Here is a 26,968-nt window from a genome sequence, read left to right on the forward strand (position 1 = left end):
TCTAAGTCAGAGCCGTCCAGAGTAGTGATGTTGGACAGGCGGGTAGGTGCAGGTAGCGATCGGTTGAAGAGCATGCATTTAGTTTTACTTGTATTTAAGAGCAATTGGATGCCACAGAAGGAGGCATTGAAGCTTGCCTGGAGGGTTGTTAACACAGTGTCCAAAGAAGGGCCAGAAGTATACAGAATGGTGTCGTCTGCGTAGAGGTGGATCAGAGACTCACCAGCAGCAAGAGCGACCTCATTGATGTATACAGAGAAGAGAGTCGGTCCAAGAATTGAACCCTGTGGCACCCCCATAGAGACTGCCAGAGGTCCGGACAGCAGACCCTCCGATTTGACCCACTGAACTCTATCAGAGAAGTAGTTGGTGAACCAGGCGAGGCATTCATTTGAGAAACCAAGGCTGTCGAGTCTGCTGATGAGGATTTGGTGATTGACAGAGTTGAAAACCTTGGCCAGATCAATCAATACGGCTGCACAGTAATGTTTCTTATCGATGTGGGTTAAGATATCGTTTAGGACCTTGAGCGTGGCTGAGGTGCACCCATGACCAGCTCTGAAACCAGATTGCATAGCAGAGAAGGTATGGTGAGATTCGAAATGGTCTGTAATCTGTTTGTTGACTTGGCTTTCGAAGACCTTAGAAAGGCATGGTAGGATAGATATAGGTCTGTAGCAGTTTGGGTCAAGAGTGTCCCCCCCTTTGAAGAGGGGGATGACCGCAGCTGCTTTCCAATCTTTGGGAATCTCAGACGACACGAAAGAGAGGTTGAACAGGCTAGTAATAGGGGTGGCAACAATTTCGGCAGATAATTTTAGAAAGAAAGGGTCCAGATTGTCTAGCCCGGCTGATTTGTAGGGGTCCAGATTTTGCAGCTCTTTCAGAACAACATAACGGATTTGGGAGAAGGAGAAATGGGGAAGACTTGGGCGAGTTGCTGTGGGGGGTGCAGTTCTGTTGACCGGGGTAGGAGTAGCCAGGTGGAAAGCATGGCCAGCCGTAGAAAAATGCTTATTGAAATTCTCAATTATGGTGGATTTCTCAGTGGTGACAGTGTTTCCTATCTTCAGTGCAGTGGGCAGCTGGGAGGAGGTGTTCTTATTCTCTCTCCTCTCTGTCATATAATGACAGAAGAGAAGATGCAGGTATCTAATTATAGATCAATTGACTAACAAATAGCCTAACAAATAGCCTAACAAATAGCCTAACAAATAGCCTAACAAATAGCCTAACAAATAGCCTAACAAATAGCCTAACAAATAGCCTAACAAATAGCCTAACAAATAGCCTACCAAATAGCCTAACAAATAGCCTACCAAATAGCCTACCAAATAGCCTACCAAATAGCCTAACAAATAGCCTAACAAATAGCCTACCAAATAGCCTACCAAATAGCCTAACAAATAGCCTAACAAATAGCCTAACAAATAGCCTACCAAATAGCCTACCAAATAGCCTAACAAATAGCCTAACAAATAGCCTACCAAATAGCCTAACAAATAGCCTAACAAATAGCCTACCAAATAGCCTACCAAATAGCCTAACAAATAGCCTAACAAATAGCCTAACAAATAGCCTACCAAATAGCCTAACAAATAGCCTAACAAATAGCCTACCAAATAGCCTAACAAATAGCCTACCAAATAGCCTAACAAATAGCCTAACAAATAGCCTACCAAATAGCCTAACAAATAGCCTACCAAATAGCCTAACAAATAGCCTACCAAATGTCAGAAATGATAAGCAGAAACATAACTAAATCAGGCAGCAACAAAAATCCTGCACCGCCTGTCAAAAAATCTTCCTGCAGTCTTTGACTGTAGCCTATAGCACATGTTAATATGCAGGTTAGGGCTGGGTGCTGCCTCAGATTTTCACTTTATCACAGTGGATTAGCAAATGCGGGCAGATGCAGGTGAACAAACAGCTGACCTGCGCTCCTCTGGTGTGCACCCATGGAATGGGGTATCAGTCTCTACCCAGTGACACCAACAGAACACAACTATAGAGTTTATACACATATTAGCGTCAAAACTCTTATTGCAGGACTCTGAAACCACTTTGTAATGACCACATTAAGCTCACCAGTCAACCTAATTAGCACGTGGAGTAATGATTGCTTTTGATTTAAAAAAAAAAAAAAAACGCTTTATCTGCCTTTCCAATAAAAACTAGTTTCAAAATTAAAACATATATTTTATGGAAAAGAAATGTTATATATTTCTGGAAAATGCACCATGCTGCCTTTTTGACAACATGACCAAGCAGCGCAGATTAGGCTGTTCGATTTGAGGAGGGCGCTCCTCCCTTTTTGCCAGTTCACGTCACCGGCCATAAACCGCTGCCCCGCGGCTCAGCATAATCGAATCCGCCCAATATCGTTGATATCATGCGCTCTGGTGCTCCAAAAAACATATCCAAATCAGTTGGACTTTATGAAGGATCTCCATTGATTGGTTTACTGATTTTTCTCACTAAAGTACTCATTTGTTTGGGCTACTTACTAGGCGACTGCCTGGTAAAACACGAGGCAGGTTTGGATCTCCCACTTGTTTACAGGAGCAGAGAAAGTCAGTATTTTGTCGCAGCCACAGAGGTAAAAAAAACAGTGTTATAATTGTACTTTATATGCAGACGACTCGAAACAACCTCATTGGCACAGTGTATAGTCATTATACCATAGTAGTCTGGAACATGTTTACATGGAATATATAATCATTTTGGCAATGGCCCTCCGAATTAAATGCGCAGGGTGCATAGTATTAGTTAAATACCGTAAAGGGGGAATTCTACGATGCGTAGGTAGTAGATTACATTTTTTTTTAACTTTGAAATTAAAGATATATACCCATTGATTCTTGAAGAATATAATTTATAGCTGCCTCGTCAGCTTAGGTCAACTGTCATACCTGTCTCCGATGTCACTGTTTGATTCCTCCTTTAAACAACACCTATTTTAACCTGTCGAAACCTGTCAACAACATGAAGTAGCCTATTATTCCTAACCTTCAGTGTATCATGATAAATGGTGGGGAATTTGTACTCCTATTGTTGTAATTGTGATAACCAGTAAATACTGTTTTGGTGGTGCACTTTAGAGCAGCACATTGATGAAGCCAACCCAAGAGCTGAACTTTTCTCACAAACACACTGTGTTTGAGATTCAATAATATTTCATTAGGAAGGACTATGTCGTGCATATGGAGTATAGAACCCACTCAGATAGACACAGTTTTAACAGTCAGTTTTACAGTTCTCCTCCAGTGGAGGCTGCTGAGTGGAGGACGGCTCGAATGGCGCGAATGCAATGGCATCAAACACATGTATTTGATACCAATCCACTAATTCCCTTCAGCCATTACCAGGAGCCTGTCCTCCCCAGCACCCTAGCTCTAACTTCTGTCTGAGACATGTTTAGGCTACTCAGTGTTTCCCATTTCCCCTATATGCATTTAGAAGTGACATTTGTCGGGGATCCCTGCTAACTCTGCCACCGCTGCTGAAATAAATCCTAGGAGAAACACTTAATTATGAATAAAACACTTGGCTGATGAATGATATACAGTTGCTGCTCTTGTTATTACAGTGTTCTCTATAACATCACTTCACACCTCACTGCAGCAAAATAGTGTGTCTGTGTGTGTACCTGTGTGTGTATCTTTTGTGATGGAAAGCACATGTGTATAGTGACCACAGCAGTAAAGGTCCTTTTGGGTCGTGCCACAGCAATGTTTCTAGTAAAGGTCCTGTTGGGTCGGACCACACCAGACATTAGTCAGGGTCCTGTGGGTGCTTTCTCTGGGTCCACTGGCACAGATATAGTTGACATAGAGGATGGAGGGAGATTGAGAAGCAGTGTGTATTCTATGTTAACTGTCTCCTCTCCTGGTCTGATAAGGTTAACGTTAAGTTAGGGATGGACAGACTATACAGGTTGGTGCCATTGCTACAGATGGTGGGTCTGGAGAGTTTGTCACCTACAGATGGTGGATCTGGAGAGTTCCTCACCTACAGATGGTGGGTCTGGAGAGTTTGTCACCTACAGATGGTGGATCTGGAGAGTTTGTCACCTACAGATGGTGGATCTGGAGAGTTTGTCACCTACAGATGGTGGATCTGGAGAGTTTGTCACCTACAGATGGTGGATCTGGAGAGGTCGTCACCTACAGATTAAATGCTTTGAGACCTGGTGATGAATATAAATACAATAAATTAACATGGTCTCTTAGTGTCCAGGGTGAACTGTCCTTCATGTCTCTGTAGTTTACCAATGTCCCTTTAGACAGCTGTGAACTGTCCTTCATGTCTCTGTAGTTTACCAACGTCCCTTTAGACAGCTGTGAACTGTCCTTCATGTCTCTGTAGTTTACCAATGTCCCTTTAGACAGCTGTGAACTGTCCTTCATGTCTCTGTAGTTTACCAACGTCCCTTTAGACAGCTGTGAACTGTCCTTCATGTCTCTGTAGTTTACCAATGTCCCTTTAGACAGCTGTGAACTGTCCTTCATGTCTCTGTAGTTTACCAACGTCCCTTTAGACAGCTGTGAACTGTCCTTCATGTCTCTGTAGTTTACCAATGTCCCTTTAGACAGCTGTGAACTGTCCTTCATGTCTCTGTAGTTTACCAACGTCCCTTTAGACAGCTGTGAACTGTCCTTCATGTCTCTGTAGTTTACCAACGTCCCTTTAGACAGCTGTGAACTGTCCTTCATGTCTCTGTAGTTTACCAACGTCCCTTTAGACAGCTGTGAGCTGTCCTTCATGTCTCTGTAGTTTACCAACGTCCCTTTAGACAGCTGTGAGCTGTCCTTCATGTCTCTGTAGTTTACAGACGTCCCTTTAGAGAGCTGTGAACTGTCCTTCATGTCTCTGTAGTTTACCAACGTACCTTTAGACAGCTGTGAACTGTCCTTCATGTCTCTGTAGTTTACAGACGTCCCTTTAGAGAGCTGTGAACTGTCCTTCATGTCTCTGTAGTTTACCAACGTCCCTTTAGACAGCTGTGAACTGTCCTTCATGTCTCTGTAGTTTACCAACGTCCCTTTAGACAGCTGTGAACTGTCCTTCATGTCTCTGTAGTTTACCAACGTCCCTTTAGACAGCTGTGAGCTGTCCTTCATGTCTCTGTAGTTTACCAACGTCCCTTTAGACAGCTGTGAGCTGTCCTTCATGTCTCTGTAGTTTACAGACAGCCCTTTAGACAGCTGTGAGCTGTCCTTCATGTCTCTGTAGTTTACAGACAGCCCTTTAGACAGCTGTGAACTGTCCTTCATGTCTCTGTAGTTTACAGACGTCCCTTTAGACAGCTGTGAGCTGTCCTTCATGTCTCTGTAGTTTACCAACGTCCCTTTAGACAGCTGTGAGCTGTCCTTCATGTCTCTGTAGTTTACAGACAGCCCTTTAGACAGCTGTGAACTGTCCTTCATGTCTCTGTAGTTTACAGACGTCCTTTAGACAGCTGTGAGCTGTCCTTCATGTCTCTGTAGTTTACAGACGTCCCTTTAGACAGCTGTGAGCTGTCCTTCATGTCTCTGTAGTTTACAGACGTCCCTTTAGACAGCTGTGAGCTGTCCTTCATGTCTCTGTAGTTTACAGATGTCCCTTTAGACAGCTGTGAGCTGTCCTTCATGTCTCTGTAGTTTACAGACGTCCCTTTAGACAGCTGTGAACTGTCCTTCATGTCTCTGTAGTTTACAGACGTCCCTTTAGACAGCTGTGAGCTGTCCTTCATGTCTCTGTAGTTTACAGACAGCCCTTTAGACAGCTGTGAACTGTCCTTCATGTCTCTGTAGTTTACAGACGTCCCTTTAGACAGCTGTGAACTGTCCTTCATGTCTCTGTAGTTTACAGACGTCCTTTTAGACAGCTGTGAACTGTCCTTCATGTCTCTGTAGTTTACCAACGTCCCTTTAGACAGCTGTGAACTGTCCTTCATGTCTCTGTAGTTTACAGACGCCCTTTAGACAGCTGTGAACTGTCCTTCATGTCTCTGTAGTTTACCAATGTCCCTTTAGACAGCTGTGAACTGTCCTTCATGTCTCTGTAGTTTACCAATGTCCCTTTAGACAGCTGTGAACTGTCCTTCATGTCTCTGTAGTTTACCAACGTCCCTTTAGACAGCTGTGAACTGTCCTTCATGTCTCTGTAGTTTACCTGACGGCCATTTCAACAGCTGCACATTTTCTTCCTCCTTGCCTTGCAAAACCATGACAACTTCTTTCTCGGTGACAGAGGTATCTATGCAAACCCTTTAACAATGCACTAGAGTGGGTCTTTTTTAAGTGCCTAAATGCCACTGTAGCATCTCCTTTTGGGTGTAACTGAAAATCCGTAGCTGTAAGACTGAAGGTTTCGGAGACAAAAATAAGTTGTTTGAAGAATTGATATTGAGCTACATGCTGAATAAGCTGGTCTACTCGTCATAACATCAGATAGTCATTATAGCTTGATGCTGCACTTAGCAGAGCAGACCTGTGTCCCAGGACACTCAGGCAAAGTACTGCCTCCGTCTGCATCAAATCTGCATTTAGCCTGTTTCCAGTTACTCCACGTTCTCCTAACTGTTCCCTAACTGTGTCACCCTGGGGGGAGAAGCCAGCTCCGAAGACTGATCTGTAATGGTGGATAATGTTTGTTGTTGTAATATTGACCCACTGTAGCATACAGAAATCTTGAAGCGATGGTGTCCCTCTGGGTTAGGTGAGGGTCAAATTTGGGTTCAAAATAAACCCTGGCATCTTCCACTTTTCCCACGTCACATGTATATATATAGTTATACCTTGACTGTCTTGCGATTGATTTATGGGGTCTGTTTCTATTGCTGCAATGTCTGTCTCCAGAGTGATTTGGTGATTTCAATTAATTGAATGACATATGGCCTTGGCTTTAAATGTTGTGTGTGTGCGTGTGTGTGTGTGTCATTCAATTCAACAGGCTCTGCTTTCTCTCCTACAATCTAATGACCGTGGTTGAGGGATGGTAATGAAACTTGACTGGAAGGAAGGGGTGTGTGTGTGTGTGTTTGTGTGCAACCTACAGCAGCGTGTGTGTGTAACCTACAGCAGTGTGTGTGTGTGTGTGTGTGTGTGTGTGTGTGTGTGTGTGTGTGTGTGTGTGTGTGTGTGTGTGTGTGTGTGTGTGTGTGTGTGTGTGTGTGTGTGTGTGTGTGTGTGTGTGTGTGTGTGTGTGTGTGTGTGTGTGTGTGTGTGTGTGTGTGTGTGTAATCACTGTGCATGAGAAAGTTCAACATGATATCATTAGCCTGCTCTATCTGATGTGTCTGGTTCGGGTCATGTGATCATGTGGTTTATAAATAAGTGTGTTACACTGCCTGTGCCATAGCATGTAATATTGGCATGCACACACACACGTGATGTGAAGAACTCTCCCTCATTGCCCAGCTGTGTGTGTGTGTGTGTGTGTGTGTGTGTGTGTGTGTGTGTGTGTGTGTGTGTGTGTGTGTGTGTGTGTGTGTGTGTGTGTGTGTGTGTGTGTGTGTGTGTGTGTGTGTGTGTGTGTGTGTGTGTGTGTGTGTGTGTGTGTGTGTGTGTGTGTGTGTCAGCTACTACTGTATGTGAGTTTGCACCTGTCTCTGATTGCTGAGAATTCCAGCCAGGTCAACTGGGGTACAAGTCAGTATTCGATGTCCATCCATCTCTGAGGATGTCGGGAGATGATGTGGAAACCGGCCACTAGGGGCAACGGTGTGTGATGTTACCTTCAAGTAGGTTTGGGTTTTGCTCGGGCATAAGCCTTGGATTCCAAAGGTTGCAACTTTGAATCCAGCAATAGAACTGTTTTTATTTTTTTATTTTTTTATGTAAACTTGTCCCAAACATTGATCCTTACTTTACCCTTTCAGAGTTAATGACTAACCTTAAGAGTTTGCAGTTAACACCTGAACTAAGGCTTAAACTTTAGAATCCCCATTAGCTTGGCAACAGCTTGTCTTACAGGGTCTGACACATAACGAGAAATACATTACAGGCAAAATATTTGACATTAACATGTACAGTGTGTGTGTGCATCTATCAGCTCCACATACATGTCAGTACATACACACAACCAGTAGGTCACATGTCAGTCCATACACACAACCAGTAGGTCACATGTCAGTACATACACACAACCAGTAGGTCACATGTCAGTCCATACACACAACCAGTAGGTCACATGTCAGTACATACACACAACCAGTAGGTCACATGTCAGTATATACACACAACCAGTAGGTCACATGTCAGTCCATACACACAACCAGTAGGTCACATGTCAGTACATACACACAACCAGTAGGTCACATGTCAGTACATACACACAACCAGTAGGTCACATGTCAGTCCATACACACAACCAGTAGGTCACATGTCAGTACATACACACAACCAGTAGGTCACATGTCAGTATATACACACAACCAGTAGGTCACATGTCAGTCCATACACACAACCAGTAGGTCACATGTCAGTACATACACACAACCAGTAGGTCACATGTCAGTCCATACACACAACCAGTAGGTCACATGTCAGTCCATACACACAACCAGTAGGTCACATGTCAGTACATACACACAACCAGTAGGTCACATGTCAGTATATACACACAACCAGTAGGTCACATGTCAGTATATACACACAACCAGTAGGTCACATGTCAGTCCATACACACAACCAGTAGGTCACATGTCAGTCCATACACACAACCAGTAGGTCACATGTCAGTACATACACACAACCAGTAGGTCACATGTCAGTACATACACACAACCAGTAGGTCACATGTCAGTCCATACACACAACCAGTAGGTCACATGTCAGTACATACACACAACCAGTAGGTCACATGTCAGTCCATACACACAACCAGTAGGTCACATGGGGAAAGGCGTTGTGCCGTGAGGTGTTGCTTTATTTGTTTTTTGAAACCAGGTTTTCTGTCCACTTGCACTATATAATATGGAAACGAGCTCCAGGCACGGCTCTGTATAATGCTGTATGTTTCCTTGAATTTGCTCTGGACCTGGGGACTGTGAAAAGACCCCTGGTGGCACGTCTGGTGGGGTACAGGAGAGCTGGAAGGAGAAGTCACTGAAACACACACACTTTAGCTGGGAACTGATGGAGCTTTTTATTACAAATGCTCACACCAGGGATGTTTCCATTAAAATTAGAGGCTTTGTGTAAACACTTCACCTAAAGGCCATAGCAGCCCTTTAGGGTGCTGGTGATGACACACACATCACAGACATTCACAGAGTGTGAGGGAGAGAGAATGGTGTGGAGAGAAAGAGAGAGGGGGGAGAAGGTAGATGGGGGAGAGAAAGGGGGGGGGTGGAGGTTAATCAGCTGCCAGGAAACGGGTACTTCAGCCATCTTACACACACAAACACACAGTGATATGGCATATTGGCACTCCCTTTCCTTCACCTTCACTTAGTCATTCCTGGTATGAAGTGTTGTGAAACCATGCGTCACTGTTCAGACAATAGAGTGCTAGTATGTGTTGGAGATTGGCTTTGGAAGTCAGCTCTACCGATCTAATACTCTCCGACGTGTGGCTTGGACGGCGAGACGTGACGGATAATTATGATCATGATGTTGATGATGAAGGGGCTAGGATAAGAGATTGATGATGGAGGGGCTATGATAAGAGATTGATGATGAAGGAGCTAGGATAAGAAACTGATGTTGATGATGAAGGGGCTAGGATAAGAGATTGATGAAGGGGCTAGGATAAGAGATTGATGATGAGGGGGCTAGGATAAGAGATTGATGAAGGGGCTAGGATAAGAGATTGATGATGAGGGGGCTAGGATAAGAGATTGATGAAGGGGCTAGGATAAGAGATTGATGAAGGGACTAGGATAAGAGATTGATGATGAAGGGGCTAGTAATAATAAGGGGCTAGGATAAGAGATTGATGATGAAGGGGCTATGATAAGAGATTGATGATGAAGGAGCTAGGACAAGAAACTGATGTTGATGATGAAGGGGCTATGATAAGAGATTGATGATGAAGGAGCTAGGATAAGAAACTGATGTTGATGATGAAGGGGCTAGGATAAGAGATTGATGAAGGGGCTAGGATAAGAGATTGATGATGAAGGGGCTAGGATAAGAGATTGATGAAGGGGCTAGGATAAGAGACTGTTGATGATGAAGGGGCTACGACAAGAGATTGATGAAGGGGCTACGACAAGAGATTGATGAAGGGGCTAGGACAAGAGATTGATGATGAAGGGGCTAGGATAAGAGATTGATGATGAAGGGGCTAGGATAAGAGATTGATGAAGGGGCTACGACAAGAGATTGATGAAGGGGCTAGGACAAGAGATTGATGATGAAGGGGATAGGACAAGAGATTGATGAAGGGGCTAGGACAAGAGATTGATGATGAAGGGGCTAGGATAAGAGATTGATGAAGGGGCTACGACAAGAGATTGATGATGAAGGGGCTAGGACAAGAGATTGATGATGAAGGGGCTAGGATAAGAGACTGATGAAGGGGATACGACAAGAGATTGATGAAGGGGCTAGGACAAGAGATTGATGATGAAGGGGCTAGGACAAGAGATTGATGAAGGGGCTACGACAAGAGATTGATGATGAAGGGGCTAGGATAAGAGACTGTTGATGATGAAGGGGCTAGGATAAGAGATTGATGAAGGGGCTACGACAAGAGATTGATGATGAAGGGGCTAGGATAAGAGACTGTTGATGATGAAGGGGCTAGGACAAGAGATTGATGAAGGGCTACGACAAGAGATTGATGAAGGGGCTAGGATAAGAGATTGATGAAGGGGCTATGATAAGAGATTGATGAAGGGGCTAGGATAAGAGATTGATGAAGGGGCTAGGATAAGAGATTGATGAAGGGGCTAGGACAAGAGATTGATGATGAAGGGGCTAGGATAAGAGATTGATGAAGGGGCTATGATAAGAGATTGATGAAGGGGCTAGGACAAGAGATTGATGAAGGGCTAGGATAAGAGATTGATGAAGGGGCTAGGATAAGAGATTGATGAAGGGGCTAGGACAAGAGATTGATGAAGGGGCTAGGACAAGAGATTGATGAAGGGGCTAGGATAAGAGATTGATGAAGGGGCTAGGACAAGAGATTGATGAAGGGGCTAGGATAAGAGATTGATGAAGGGGCTAGGACAAGAGATTGATGAAGGGGCTAGATAAGAGATTGATGAAGGGGCTAGGACAAGAGATTGATGATGAAGGGGCTAGGATAAGAGATTGATGAAGGGGCTAGGACAAGAGATTGATGAAGGGGCTAGGATAAGAGATTGATGAAGGGGCTAGGACAAGAGATTGATGATGAAGGGGCTAGGATAAGAGACTGTTGATGATGAAGGGGCTAGGATAAGAGATTGATGAAGGGGCTACGACAAGAGATTGATGATGAAGGGGCTAGGATAAGAGACTGTTGATGATGAAGGGGCTAGGACAAGAGATTGATGAAGGGGCTACGACAAGAGATTGATGAAGGGGCTAGGATAAGAGATTGATGATGAAGGGGCTAGGATAAGAGATTGATGAAGGGGCTATGATAAGAGATTGATGAAGGGGCTATGATAAGAGATTGATGAAGGGGCTAGGATAAGAGATTGATGAAGGGGCTATGATAAGAGATTGATGAAGGGGCTAGGACAAGAGATTGATGAAGGGGCTAGGACAAGAGATTGATGATGAAGGGGCTAGGATAAGAGACTGTTGATGATGAAGGGGCTAGGATAAGAGATTGATGAAGGGGCTAGACAAGAGATTGATGATGAAGGGGCTAGGATAAGAGATTGATGAAGGGGCTAGGATAAGAGATTGATGATGAAGGGCTAGGATAAGAGATTGATGATGAAGGGGCTAGGATAAGAGATTGATGATGAAGGGGCTAGGGCAAGAGATTGATGATGAAGGGGCTAGGATAAGAGATTGATGAAGTGGCTAGGACAAGAGATTGATGATGAAGGGGCTAGGATAAGAGACTGTTGATGATGAAGGGGCTAGGATAAGAGATTGATGATGAAGGGGCTAGGATAAGAGATTGATGATGAAGGGGCTAGGATAAGAGATTGATGATGAAGGGCTAGGATAAGAGATTGATGATGAAGGGGCTAGGATAAGAGATTGATGATGAAGGGGCTACGACAAGAGATTGATGAAGGGGCTAGGATAAGAGATTGATGAAGGGGCTAGGATAAGAGACTGTTGATGATGAAGGGGCTAGGACAAGAGATTGATGATGATGAAGGGGCTAGGATAAGAGACTGATGATGAAGGGGCTAGGATAAGAGATTGATGTTGATGATGAAGGGGCTAGGATAAGAGACTGTTGATGATGAAGGGGCTAGGATAAGAGACTGATGATGAAGGGGCTAGGATAAGAGACTGTTGATGATGAAGGGGCTAGGATAAGAGACTGATGATGAAGGGGCTAGGATAAGAGATTGATGTTGATGATGAAGGGACTAGGATAAGAGATTGATGATGATGATGATGATGATGATGATGATGATGATGAATGGGGCTAGGATAAGAGACTGGTGATGATGATGATGAAGAGGATAAGAGACTGATGTTGATGATTAAGGGGCTAGGATAAGAGATTGATGATGAAGGAGCTAGGATAAGAAACTGATGATGATGATGATGATGAGGATAAGAGATTTATGATGATGATACAACAGCTTGAACCACAGACGTCCAACCGCTGAGTGGATAGTAGGAGGCTGACAGAGAGACAGGCATTCCCACTGCTAAAATACTGTACTTTTGGCTGCGTTTGGTCCTCATGTTTGGACCAGTACACTAATATATACATACAATTTAGCAGACACTTTATCCAAAGCGACTCACAGACATGCATTTTGTACGCATGGATGGTCCCGTAGCACACAGACAGAATTTAGAGATAGTTAAACCAAGTGAGTAACTATGAAAACACCATATTCTCTTACCTCACCTGGTGGAGAGTACTGGTAGACTGAGATGAAGAGGACAGTCTTTAGAAGAGGGGGAAATAGTGTTGAGCGGGGTTGTAGTGCTGAGTGGGGTTGTAGTGCTGAGTGGGGTTGTAGTGCTGAGTGGGGTTGTAGTGCTGAGTGGGGTTGTAGTGCTGAGTGGGGTTGTAGTGCTGAGTGGGGTTGTAGTGCTGAGTGGGGTTGTAGTGCTGAGTGGGGTTGTAGTGCTGAGTGGGGTTGTAGTGCTGAGTGGGGTTGTAGTGCTGAGTGGGGTTGTAGTGCTGAACGGGGTTGTAGTGCTGAGTGGGGTTGTAGTGCTGAGCGGGGTTGTAGTGCTGAGCGGGGTTGTAGTGCTGAGTGGGGTTGTAGTGCTGAACGGGGTTGTAGTGCTGAGTGGGGTTGTAGTGCTGAGTGGGGTTGTAGTGCTGAGTGGGGTTGTAGTGCTGAGCGGGGTTGTAGTGCTGAGTGGGGTTGTAGTGCTGAGTGGGGTTGTAGTGCTGAGCGGGGTTGTAGTGCTGAGTGGGGTTGTAGTGCTGAGTGGGGTTGTAGTGTTGAGCGGGGTTGTAGTGCTGAGTGGGGTTGTAGTGCTGAGTGGGGTTGTAGTGCTGAGTGGGGTTGTAATGTTGAGAGGGGTTGTAGTGTTGAGCGGGGTTGTAGTGCTGAGCGGGGTTGTAGTGCTGAGATCAATGTGGAGGCTATATACAGGGGGTGCTGAGATCAATGTGGAGGCTATATACAGGGGGTGCTGAGATCAATGTGGAGGCTATATACAGGGGGTGCTGAGATCAATGTGGAGGCTATATACAGGGGGTGCTGAGATCAATGTGGAGGCTATATACAGGGGTGCTGAGATCAATGTGGAGGCTATATACAGGGGTGCTGAGATCAATGTGGAGGCTATATACAGGGGTGCTGAGATCAATGTGGAGGCTATATACAGGGGGTGCTGAGATCAATGTGGAGGCTATATACAGGGGGTGCTGAGATCAATGTGGAGGCTATATACAGGGGTGCTGAGATCAATGTGGAGGCTATATACAGGGGGTGCTGAGATCAATGTGGAGGCTATATACAGGGGTGCTGAGATCAATGTGGAGGCTATATACAGGGGGTGCTGAGATCAATGTGGAGGCTATATACAGGGGTGCTGAGATCAATGTGGAGGCTATATACAGGGGGTGCTGAGATCAATGTGGTGACTATATACAGGGGGTGCTGAGATCAATGTGGAGGCTATATACAGGGGTGCTGAGATCAATGTGGAGGCTATATACAGGGGGTACCGAGTCAATGTGGAGGCTATATACAGGGGTGCCGAGATCAATGTGGAGGCTATATACAGGGGGTACCGAGTCAATGTGGAGGCTATATACAGGGGGTACAGAGTCAATGTGGAGGCTATATACAGGGGGTACAGAGTCAATGTGGAGGCTATACAGGGGGTACCGAGTCAATGTGGAGGCTATATACAGAGGGTACCGAGTCAATGTGGAGGCTATATACAGGGGGTACCGAGTCAGTGTGGAGGCTATATACAGGGGGTGCTGAGATCAATGTGGAGGCTATATACAGGGGGTGCTGAGATCAATGTGGAGGCTATATACAGGGGGTGCTGAGATCAATGTGGAGGCTATATACAGGGGGTGCTGAGATCAATGTGGAGGCTATATACAGGGGGTGCTGAGATCAATGTGGAGGCTATATACAGGGGGTGCTGAGATCAATGTGGAGGCTATATACAGGGGGTACCGAGTCAATGTGGAGGCTATATACAGGGGGTGCCGAGATCAATGTGGAGGCTATATACAGGGGGTACCGAGTCAATGTGGAGGCTATATACAGGGGGTACAGAGTCAATGTGGAGGCTATATACAGGGGGTACAGAGTCAATGTGGAGGCTATACAGGGGGTACCGAGTCAATGTGGAGGCTATATACAGAGGGTACCGAGTCAATGTGGAGGCTATATACAGGGGGTACCGAGTCAGTGTGGAGGCTATATACAGGGGGTACCGAGTCAATGTGGAGGCTATATACAGGGGGTACCGAGTCAATGTGGAGGCTATACACAGGGGGTACCGAGTCAATGTGGAGGCTATACACAGGGGGTACCGAGTCAATGTGGAGGCTATACACAGGGGGTACCGAGTCAATGTGGAGGCTATACACAGGGGGTACCGAGTCAATGGGGAGGCTATATACAGGGGGTACCGAGTCAATGTGGAGGCTATATACAGGGGGTACCGAGTCAATGTGGAGGCTATATACAGGGGGTACCGAGTCAATGTGGAGGCTATATACAGGGGGTACCGAGTCAATGTGGAGGCTATATACAGGGGGTACCGAGTCAATGTGGAGGCTATATACAGGGGGTACCGAGTCAATGTGGAGGCTATATACAGGGGGTACCGAGTCAATGTGGAGGCTATATACAGGGGGTACCGAGTCAATGTGGAGGCTATATACAGGGGTACCGAGTCAATGTGGAGGCTATATACAGGGGGTACCGAGTCAATGTGGAGGCTATATACAGGGGGTACCGAGTCAATGTGGAGGCTATATACAGGGGGTACCGAGTCAATGTGGAGGCTATATACAGGGGTACCGAGTCAATGTGGAGGCTATATACAGGGGGTACCGAGTCAATGTGGAGGCTATATACAGGGGGTACCGAGTCAATGTGGAGGCTATATACAGGGGGTACCGAGTCTATGTGGAGGCTATATACAGGGGGTACCGAGTCAATGTGGAGGCTATATACAGGGGGTACCGAGTCAATGTGTGGGGGTACGGGTTAGTCGAGGTAATTGAGGTCATGTGTAAATGTAGTTAAAGGGGTAAACTTTCTCTGCATAGATAATAAGCAGCGAGTAACAACAGCATAAGAAAGGGGGGCAATGCAAATAGTCTGGGTAGCCATTAGCTGTTCAGGAGTCTTATGGCTTGGGGGTAGAAGCTGTTAAGAAGCCTTTTGGACCTAGACTTGACACCGCTTTCCGTGCGGTAGCAGACAGAACAAGTCTATGACTTGGGTGGCTGGAGTCTGACAATTTTTAGGGCCTTCCTCTGACACCACCTGGTATCAAAGTCTTGGAAGGCAGGAAGCTTGGCACCAGTGCTATACTGGGATGTACGCACTACCCTCTGTAGCACCTTGCGGTCGAGTGCCGAGCAGTTGCCATACTAGGTGGTGATGCAACTGGTCAGGATGCTCTCGATGGTGCAGGTGTAGAATTTTTTGAGTATCTGAGGACCCATGCCAATTCTTTTCAGTCTCTTGAGGGGGAATAGGCTTTGTTGTTCCCTCTTCAAGACTGTCTTGGTGCGTTGGACCATGATAGTTTGTTGGTGATGTGGACACCAAGGAATTTGAAACTCTCAACCTGCTCCACTACGACCCCCTCAATGTGAATGGGGGTGTGTTTGGCCCTCCTTTTCCTGTAGTCCACAATCAGCTCCTTTGTCTTGCTCACGTTGAGGTAGAGGTTGTTGTCTGGCACCACACTGCCAGGTCTCTGACCTCCTTCCTATAGGCTGTCTCATCATTGTCGGTGATCAGGCCTACCACCGTTGTGTTGTCGGCAAATGATGGTGTTGGAGTCGTGTTTGGCCACGCAGTCGTGCGTGAACAGGGAATACAGGAGGGGAATAAGCACTCACCTCTGAGGGACACCTGTGTTGAGGATCAGCGTGGCAGATGTGTTGCTGCCTACCCTCACCACCTGGAGGCGGCCCGTCAGGAAGTCCAGGATCCAGTTGCCGAGGGAGGTGTTTAGTCCCTGGGTCCTTAGCTTAGTGATGAGCTTTGAGGTAACGATGGTGTTGAACGCTGAGCTGTAGTCAATGAACAGCATTCTCACATATTATGTTTCTTTAACAAAATAACCACCAGTCAGGAGGATACAGACAGCTCAAGAGGTAAAATGTATTTTACATAGAATTAGCTAAGCATAATGATTATGGCTCTAGATTGCAGGAAAGGGGTGTTTCAGGTGTTTGAAAATGCGAAATTCTCCTACTTACGGACAGGGAGCCTAGCCACACACCCCCAGCCATCCTCACGTACTTTGTGCCCTCTCAGATTTCCAGGGTGTATAATGCCCCTGGGTCTGTGTGTAGCAAGTGTAAAAATGTATCCATCTCTGTCTGACCCAGAAAGAACAGGTGCAATGGATTATGGTCATTGTAGTTATTTACCACATTTCTGCACTGAACAAGAATGAAAACTACAACTCCCTTTAGCCCAGCGTCCCACAGAGTTCTTAACTTGATTTCTCTCTTGAATGATTTGATTTCTCTCTAGAGCGTTGGTCTCACACAAAAACTAAATAATACATGGAATTCAAGTAATTGAACCGTATGTATGTCAGTCAATTAGTTGTTTAATAACCAAAAAAGTACAACATTTCGAATAATCACTCAGCACTACATGGTTATCAACTTTGATGTGATTCATCCTGGCCTCTCTTCTGTTTCAGAATGTGAAGCTGTTGCCATGTCGATATCCTCTCTAGAAGTGTTCTCTACGGAACCTTTCCTCATTGGAATGTTCACAGCAGAAGGTTCCTCCTCTGGACATTACACAGAACCCCACTTGGAGGAATACCTCATCGCCATGGGCGATAACAATGTCACATGGCCAGTCTGCACCTATAAGGAGGATTTTAAACGCTTCCTACTTCCTGCCGTCTACAGTGTGGTCTTCCTGATTGGTCTGCCTCTGAATGGGGCGGTCATCTTGAAGATCTGGAGGTCACGACCCAACCTGACCCGGAGCAACGTCTACATGCTCAATCTGGCCACGGCTGACTTCCTGTATGTGATGTCACTACCTCTGCTCATCTACAACTACGCCAGTCATGACTACTGGCCCTTTGGAGAACTGGCCTGCAAACTTGTCCGCTTTCAGTTCTACAGGTAGAAGAGCTACTCATTAACTGACCTATTCATATCATAGTTCTATAGATTACTTAAAATACTCAAACTCATATACTTAGTCCTACAGGGAATAATCAGTCATATACTGAATGTTACCTTTCTGTGGACAGATATTTGAGTGGATTGTAAGAGAGAAAACCTGGTCATTATAACATCATTGATGTTATTTATTGTTCCCACAGTAACCTGCATGGCAGTATCCTGTTCCTGACCTGTATCAGCCTCCAGCGCTACGTGGGCATCTGCCACCCTATGGCCGGCTGGCACAAGCAGGGGGGTCGCAGGCTGGCACGGGTGGTCTGTGGGGGTGTGTGGCTGGTGGTCGCCCTCCTCTGCGCCCCCACGTTCCACTATGCCTCCACAGGAACACAACGCAACCGCACCGTCTGTTACGACCTGAGTCGACCGGAGCACTCGGCTGACTACTACCCCTATGGGATGGCTCTGACCTGCCTGGGCTTCCTGTTGCCTTTTATGGGCGTGGTGGCATGCTACTGTCGCATGGGTCGCCTCCTCTGCAGCCCGCCATCCTATCAGGGCGCTACCATGGCAGCCTCAATGGAGAAACGGGACAAGGCGGTGAAGATGATAGTCATCGTGGTGACGGTGTTTGCTGTGAGCTTCCTGCCGTTCCACCTCACTAAAACCATGTACCTGTTGGTACGAACCTTACCAGGTGCTCCGTGTGCGACACGGAACCTGTTCTCAGTGATCTACAAGTGCACCAGGCCGTTCGCCAGCATGAACAGTGTTCTAGATCCTATACTGTTCTACTTCACACAGCCACGGTTCCGCAGGAGCACCAGAATATTGATCACCAAGATCACCACTCTCAGAGACAGGGAACCAAGGTGTGAGGAAGTGAAAACCCCTAGATTATTTAGATCCCATGTTTAATCAAGGGTTAACTCGCTTTGAGACAAAGGAACCAAGGAGTATGTAAAACAACCATAGTCCACAGTTGTGTTACACCTAGATACATGGGTTCTGGGTAGCTAGAACCGATCCAGAACCCTCATTGACTTCTGCTCTGCCAGCATGGCAACAAGTCAGTGTGTTTGCTAGTGTGTCTGCTTGTGACTGTATACCAAAATGCATGAAGTAGTCAGCCATAACACTGCTTTTGGTTGCCATAGTATTATGTAATGTATCCTGTATGTCCGTGCACACTGCTAGTTGTTTCGATATGAGCCACTAGGTGGCGTGTATTACCTACACATCTCATGGCCTTATTTATTTTTTATTGAACCTTTATTTAACTAGGCAAGTCAGTTAAGAACAAATTCCTATTTACAAGCCTATCCAAAGGAAAATGTCCTCCTGCGGGGACGGAGCTTGGGATTAAACATTTAAAAATCATAGAAAAATATAGGGCAAAACCACACATCATGACAAGAGAGACAACACTATTTAAAGAGAGACCGAAGACAACATAGCATAGCAGCAACACATGACAACACAGCATGGTAGCAAAGGATGCCTCAGCGGGATAATCCACCCCAAACCACTAACTCCAGTTATCAACCGTGTTACATGTTTTAATGTATTGTTTATTTAACCTTTATTTAACCAGGTAGGCAAGTTGAGAATAAGTTCTCATTTACAAGAGAGACCTGGCCAAGATAAAGCAAAGCAGTTCGACACAAACAACAACACAGAGTTACACACGGAGTAAAACAAACATACAGTCAATAATACAGTATAAACAAGTCTATATACGATGTGAGCAAATGAGGTGAGATAAGGGAGGAAAAGGTAGTAAGTTAGAGATGGGCTGTGTACAGGTGCAGTAATCTGTGAGCTGCTCTGACAGCTGGTGCTTAAAGCTAGTGAGGGAGATAAGTGTTTCCAGTTTCAGAGATTATGTAGTTTGTTCCAGTCATTGGCAGCAGAGAACTGGAAGGAGAGGCGGCCAAAGGAAGAATTGGTTTTGGGGGTGATCAGAGAGATATACCTGCTGGAGCGTGTGCTACAGGTGGGTGCTGCTATGGTGACCAGCGAGCTGAGATAAGGGGGACCTTACCTAGCAGGGTCTTGTAGATGACCTGGAGCCAGTGGGTTTGGTGACAAGTATGAAGCGAGGGCCAGCCAACGAGAGCATATAGGTCGCAGTGGTGGGTAGTATATGGGGCTTTGGAGACAAAACTGATTGCACTGTGATAGACTGCATCCAATTTGTTGAGTAGAGTATTGGAGGCTATTTTGTAAATGACATCGCCGAAGACGAGGATCGGTAGGATGGTCAGTATTACAAGGGTATGTTTGGCAGCATGAGTGAAGGATGCTTTGTTGCAACATAGGAAGCCAATTCTAGATTTAACTTTGGATTGGAGATGTTTGATGTGGGTCTGGAAGGAGAGTTTAGAGTCTAACCAGACACCTAGGTATTTGTAGTTGTCCACATATTCTAAGTCAGAACCGTCCAGAGTAGTGATGCTGGATGGGCGGGCAGGTGCAGGCAGCGATCGGTTGAAGAGCATGCATTTAGTTTTACTTGTATTTAAGAGCAATTGGATGCCACAGAAGGAGGCATTGAAGCTTGCCTGGAGGGTTGTTAACACAGTGTCCAAAGAAGGGCCAGAAGTATACAGAATGGTGTCGTCTGCGTAGAGGTGGATCAGAGACTCACCAGCAGCAAGAGCGACATCATTGATGTATACAGAGAAGAGAGTCGGTCCAATAATTTAACCCTGTGGCACCCCCATAGAGACTGCCAGGGGCCCGGACAACAGACCCTCCGATTTGACACACTGAACTCTATCAGAGAAGTAGTTGGTGAACCAGGCGAGGCAATCATTTGAGAAACCAAGGCTATCGAGTCTGCCGATGAGGATGTGGTGATTGACAGAGTCGAAAGCCTTGGCCAGATCAATGAATACGGCTGCACAGTATTGCAGTATTGTTTCTTATTGATGGCGGTTAAGATATCGTTTAGGACCTTGAGCGTGGCTGATGTGCACCCATGACCAGCTATAAAACCAGATTGCATAGCGGAGAAGATATGGTGGGATTCAAAATGGTTGGTAATCTGTTTGTTGACTTGGCTTTCGAAGACCTTAGAAAGGCAGGGTAGGATAGACATAGGTCTGTTGCAGATTGGGTCAAGAGAGTCCCCCCCCCTTTGAAGAGGGGGATGACCACAGCTGCTTTCCAATCTTTGAGAATCTCAGATGACACGAAAGAGAAGTTGAACAGGCTAGTAATAGGGGTTGCAACAATTTCGGCAGATAATTTTAGAAAGAAAGGGTCCAGATTGTCTAGCCAAGATGATTTGTAGGAGTCCAGATTTTGCCGCTCTTTCAGAACATCAGCTGACTGGATTTGGGAGAAGGAGAAATGGGGAAGGCTTGGGCAAGTTGCTGTGGGGGGTGCAGTGCTGTTGACCGGGGTAGGGGTAGCCAGGTGGAAAGCATGGCCAGCCGTAGAAAAATGCTTATTGAAATTCTCAATTATAGTGGATTTATCGGTGGTGGCAGTGTTTCCTATCCTCAGTGCAGGGGGCAGCTGAGAGGAGGTGTTCTTATTCTCCATGGACTTTAGTGTCCCAGAACTTTTTTGAGTTTGTGTTGCAGGAAGCAAATTTCTGCTTGAAAAAAGCTAGCCTTGGCTTTCTAACTGCCTGTGTATATTGGTTTCTAGCTTCCCTGAAAAATTGCATATCACGGGGGCTGTTCGATGCGAATGCAGAAGGCCATAGGATGTTTTTGCGATGGTTAAGGGCAGTCAGGTCTGGAGAGAACCAAGAGATATATCTGTTCCTGGTTCTAAATTTCTTGAATGGGGCATGCTTATTTAATATGGTGAGGATGGAGTTTAAAAAAAAAACAGGCATCCTCTACTGACGGGATGAGATCAATATCCTTCCAGGACACCCGGCCAGGTCGATTAGAAAGGCCTGCTCGCTGAAGTGTTTCAGGGAGCGTTTGACAGTGATGAGTGGAGATCGTTTGACCGCTGACCCATTACGGATGCAGGCAATGAGGCAGTGACCGCTGAGATCTTGGTTGAAAACAGCAGAGGTGTATTTAAATAACACAAATATGTTAAAATTTGTGAACACATTTCATTTTGTCATTATAACAAGGTTTTGGTAGCAACATTTGAAAATCGTTGTGGAAATCTGTTGCAGATCAAGTCAATTTACGCTACAAACCCCACAATGCTCTTTCTGGGCTGGCTATCAGGAAAACGTAACTACACACAATAGCCAAATCAATATCAGCATGCAAAATAGCTAGTTAGCTTTAAAAATCACCTAAACAAACTACATGATCAATTTAGGAGAATCTCTCACCAAGCGAGAGCAGAGGACGTTGCCTTTTTCCCACGTTTCCCACAGACACACATTGCATTATGGTACTTGAAGGAGAAAACACACTATATACAGTGATGAGAACCATGTAGCTATGACTCGTTCCTACATGATTTCTTGGTTTCACAGACGCACCACTTCAAATTTAAATCACGAAGGAAACATTTTTTAATCCACTGATGGAACATAGACTTTCACGAAATTGACCTGTTTCATTTCTCGGGGCGGATTATCCCTTTTACACTTTCTCAAATCTTCAGACACAATTCCTGGAACAACTCACCATTTTCTCAAATCTTCAGACACAATTCCTGGAACAACTCACCATTTTCTCAAATCTTCAGACACAATACCTGGAACAACTCACCATTTTCTCAAATCTTCAGACACAATTCCTGGAACAACTCACCATTTTCTCAAATCTTCAGACACAATTCCTGGAACAACTCACACCCAACGGTACAAACATCTAACTTCTGGGTCCCAATTCAAACTTTGCCCTCAGACAACACACACAAACTGTCAAAAACAGACGACATGACTGTTTGTTACACACTGGAGGGATTTATTCAAAATACTGCTACCAACATGTTTAGAATAGGTTTTCAGATCATTTATTTTGAACTTTGTAAAATCACAGCACTGACTATCTAGATAACCCTTTCAGGAACACCCAGGAGAGAGAACTTCAAAACACTACTGTAATAAATACCTCGTACATTAGTGGATAAGGGAATAATAGTGTAATAAATACCTCGTACATTAGTGGATATGGGAATACTACTGTAATAAATACCTCGTACATTAGTGGATAAGGGAATACTACTGTAATAAATACCTTGTACATTAGTGGATAAGGGAATACTACTGTAATAAATACCTTGTACATTGGTGGATAAGGGAATACTACTGTAATAAATACCTCGTACATTAGTGGATAAGGGAATACTACTGTAATAAATACCTTGTACATTAGTGGATAAGGGAATACTACTGTAATAAATACCTCGTACATTAGTGGATAAGGGAATACTACTGTAATAAATAAATTAGTGGATAAGGGAATACTACTGTAATAAATACCTCGTACATTAGTGGATATGGGAATACTACTGTAATAAATACCTCGTAATTAGTGGATAAGGGAATACTACTGTAATAAATACCTTGTACATTAGTGGATAAGGGAATACTACTGTAATAAATACCTCGTACATTAGTGAATATGGGAATACTACTGTAATAAATACCTCTTACATTAGTGGATAAGGGAATACTACTGTAATAAATACCTCGTACATTAGTGGATAAGGGAATACTAATGTAATAAATACCTCTTACATTAGTGGATAAGGGAATACTACTGTAATAAATACCTCATACATTAGTGGATAAGGGAATACTACTGTAATACTACTGTCATAAATACCTCGTACATTAGTGGATAAGGGAATACTACTGTAATAAATACCTCGTACATTAGTGGATATGGGAATACTACTGTAATAAATACCTCGTACATTAGTGGATAAGGGAATACTACTGTAATAAATACCTCTTACATTAGTGGATAAGGGAATACTACTGTAATACTACTGTAATAAATACCTCGTACATTAGTGGATAAGGGAATACTACTGTAATAAATACCTCGTACATTAGTGGATAAGGGAATACTACTGTAATAAATACCTCTTACATTAGTGGATAAGGGAATACTACTGTAATACTACTGTAATAAATACCTCGTACATTAGTGGATATGGGAATACTGTAATAAATACCCCGTACATTAGTGGATAAGGGAATACTACTGTAATACTACTGTAATAAAAAGCTCGTACATTAGTGGATAAGGGAATACTACTGTAATAAATACCTCTTACATTAGTGGATAAGGGAATACTACTGTAATAAATACCTCGAACATTAGTGGATACGGGAATACTACTGTAATAAATACCCCGTACATTAGTGGATAAGGGAATACTACTGTAATACTACTGTAATAAATACCTCGTACATTAGTGGATAAGGGAATACTACTGTAATAAATACCTCGTACATTAGTGGATAAGGGAATACTACTGTAATAAATACCTCTTACATTAGTGGATAAGGGAATACTACTGTAATACTACTGTAATAAATACCTCGTACATTAGTGGATAAGGGAATACTACTGTAATAAATACCTCGTACATTAGTGGATAAGGGAATACTACTGTAATAAATACCTTGTATATTAGTGTATAAGGGAATACTACTGTAATAAATACCTCGTACATTAGTGGATAAGGGAATACTACTGTAATAAATACCTCGTACATTAGTGGATAAGGGAATACTACTGTAATAAATACCTCTTACATTAGTGGATAAGGGAATACTACTGTAATACTACTGTAATAAATACCTCGTACATTAGTGGATAAGGGAATACTACTGTAATAAATACCTCATACATTAGTGGATAAGGGAATACTACTGTAATAAATACCTTGTATATTAGTGGATAAGGGAATAATACTGTAATACTACTGTAATAAATACCTCGTACATTAGTGGATAAGGGAATACTACTGTAATAAATACCTCGTACATTAGTGGATAAGGGAATACTACTGTAATAAATACCTCGTACATTAGTGGATATGGGAATACTGTAATAAATACCCCGTACATTAGTGGATAAGGGAATACTACTGTAATACTACTGTAATAAATACCTCTTACATTAGTGGATAAGGGAATACTACTGTAATAAATACCTCGAACATTAGTGGATAAGGGAATACTACTGTAATAAATACCCCGTACATTAGTGGATAAGGGAATAATACTGTAATACTACTGTAATAAATACCTCGTACATTAGTGGATAAGGGAATACTACTGTAATAAATACCTCGTACATTAGTGGATAAGGGAATACTACTGTAATAAATACCTCTTACATTAGTGGATAAGGGAATACTACTGTAATACTACTGTAATAAATACCTCGTACATTAGTGGATAAGGGAATACTACTGTAATAAATACCTCATACATTATTGGATAAGGGAATACTACTGTAATAAATACCTTGTATATTAGTGGATAAGGGAATACTACTGTAATAAATACCTCGTGCATTAGTGGATAAGGGAATACTACTGTAATAAATACCTCGTACATTAGTGGATAAGGGAATGCTGTAATAAATACCTCGTACATTAGTGGATATGGGAATACTGTAATAAAGCCCTCTTACATTAGTGGATAAGGGAATACTACTGTAATACTACTGTAATAAATACCCCGTACATTAGTGGATAAGGGAATACTAATGTATATGCTGTTTTGGTCAAAAATCTGACCTTTGAAATATCACACTGACAGAACATGTAAGGAAGAGTCCATGCACAATAAAATACCCATTTTCCAAAAGCTTCATTTACAAATGTAGCAAATGTACAGGTTACTCAGCATCGAGAAAGCAATCGAGAAAAACTGTAAATTGACTTGTATCTGTTTTGGCTGTGGTGTGCTATTCCCAGTGTGTACTGTACCTTTTCTATCTAATAGGTATTTAGACATTTTAAAAGTGAGAATGTCAGAGACAAATATTTCATGTGTTGAAATAAGCACTGATATGGACGCCTTGTGTCCCTGACATGTAGATTGACACTGATGCTTTGTGATCTAATGCACTAGTCAATATGATGTCAATATGATTATTTTGCCATTACAAAATAAGGTATAGTGTCCTTGTAAGTACACAAGTCTCCAAGAGAATATCACAGGACTAGTTCCTCAAACCAAACCTATCGGCCTGGATTTACAGATCTGGTGCTGTCCCTTTGTGTATCAGCTGCAGACGATGGGATTGCGCAATAACACTGGCTTGTTTTGGTCAAATGTGTGTGACATCTGATGTTTTTGTTCCCAAATATGCCGGGAATGTTGTGTGTGTGTGTGTGTGTGTGTGTGTGTGTGTGTGTGTGTGTGTGTGTGTGTGTGTGTGTGTGTGTGTGTGTGTGTGTGTGTGTGTGTGTGTGTGTGTGTGTGTGTGTGTGTGTGTGTGTGTGTGTGTGTGTGTGTGTGTGTGTGTGTGTGTTTAACCTCTGCCTTAGCTTAAGGTCCTTAATGAAGTGATAACATGAAGGTTAATATGTGTGCACATGTCTGATAGGAGCCAACATACAGTGAGCTCCAGAAGTATTGGGACACTGGCAATGTTGCAGTTGTTGTATTGCTCTGTTCTCCAGCACTTCGAATTTGAAATGATACAATGACTAGGAGGTTAGAGTGAAGACTGACAGCTTTTAATTTGAGGTTATTTTAATCCATATCAGTAAGAACCGTTTAGAAATTACAGCACTTTTTGTACATAGTTCCCGATTTTAGAGAACCAAAATTATTGGGAAAAATGCACTTAAATGTGGGTGAAATTAGTCCTAACGTTTAGTATTTGGTCCCATATACCTAGTACGTAATGACTACATCAAGCTTGTGACTCTACAAACTCGTTGGATGCATCTTCTGTTTGTTTTGGTTGTGTTTTAGATTATTTTGTGCCCAATAGGAATTAATGGTAAATAATGTATTCGTTCAGAACCAAAAATGTACCTGATTAATGTAGAAGTGTTTAGAAATATATTATATTCTTATTTACAATAAAAGTGACTCCAAAATGACACTACATTATTTACCATTCATTTCAAAATGCTCCATTGGATACGTTTCTGTGTCACTATATCATTT

At 43.7% G+C, this 26,968-nt stretch overlaps 1 protein-coding gene across 1 annotated transcript; it reads left to right on the forward strand.

The window, feature by feature from the left end:
- Window positions 1-2,415: 2,415 nt before the first annotated feature.
- On the forward strand, window positions 2,416-19,226 carry LOC123994255 (P2Y purinoceptor 3-like). The gene is made up of 3 exons (XM_046296795.1): window positions 2,416-2,599; window positions 17,448-17,886; window positions 18,090-19,226. Exons 2-3 carry the CDS (start codon window positions 17,465-17,467, stop codon window positions 18,802-18,804), a joined length of 1,137 nt encoding a protein of 378 aa, XP_046152751.1. The 5' UTR covers window positions 2,416-2,599; window positions 17,448-17,464; the 3' UTR covers window positions 18,805-19,226.
- Window positions 19,227-26,968: the final 7,742 nt, after the last annotated feature.

The sequence above is a fragment of the Oncorhynchus gorbuscha genome, linkage group LG13 (genome assembly GCF_021184085.1).
Source record: "Oncorhynchus gorbuscha isolate QuinsamMale2020 ecotype Even-year linkage group LG13, OgorEven_v1.0, whole genome shotgun sequence".
Classification (NCBI taxonomy): Eukaryota; Metazoa; Chordata; class Actinopteri; order Salmoniformes; family Salmonidae; genus Oncorhynchus; species Oncorhynchus gorbuscha.

What these genes read in the sequence shown, in the direction of transcription:
- LOC123994255 (XM_046296795.1), top strand. Translation starts at nt 17,465, where the DNA reads ATGTCGATATCCTCTCTAGAAGTGTTCTCTACGGAACCTTTCCTCATT. An exon ending in GTCCGCTTTCAGTTCTACAG is followed by an intron (nt 17,887 to 18,089) that starts GTAGAAGAGCTA and finishes TTGTTCCCACAG; the next exon opens with TAACCTGCATGGCAGTATCC.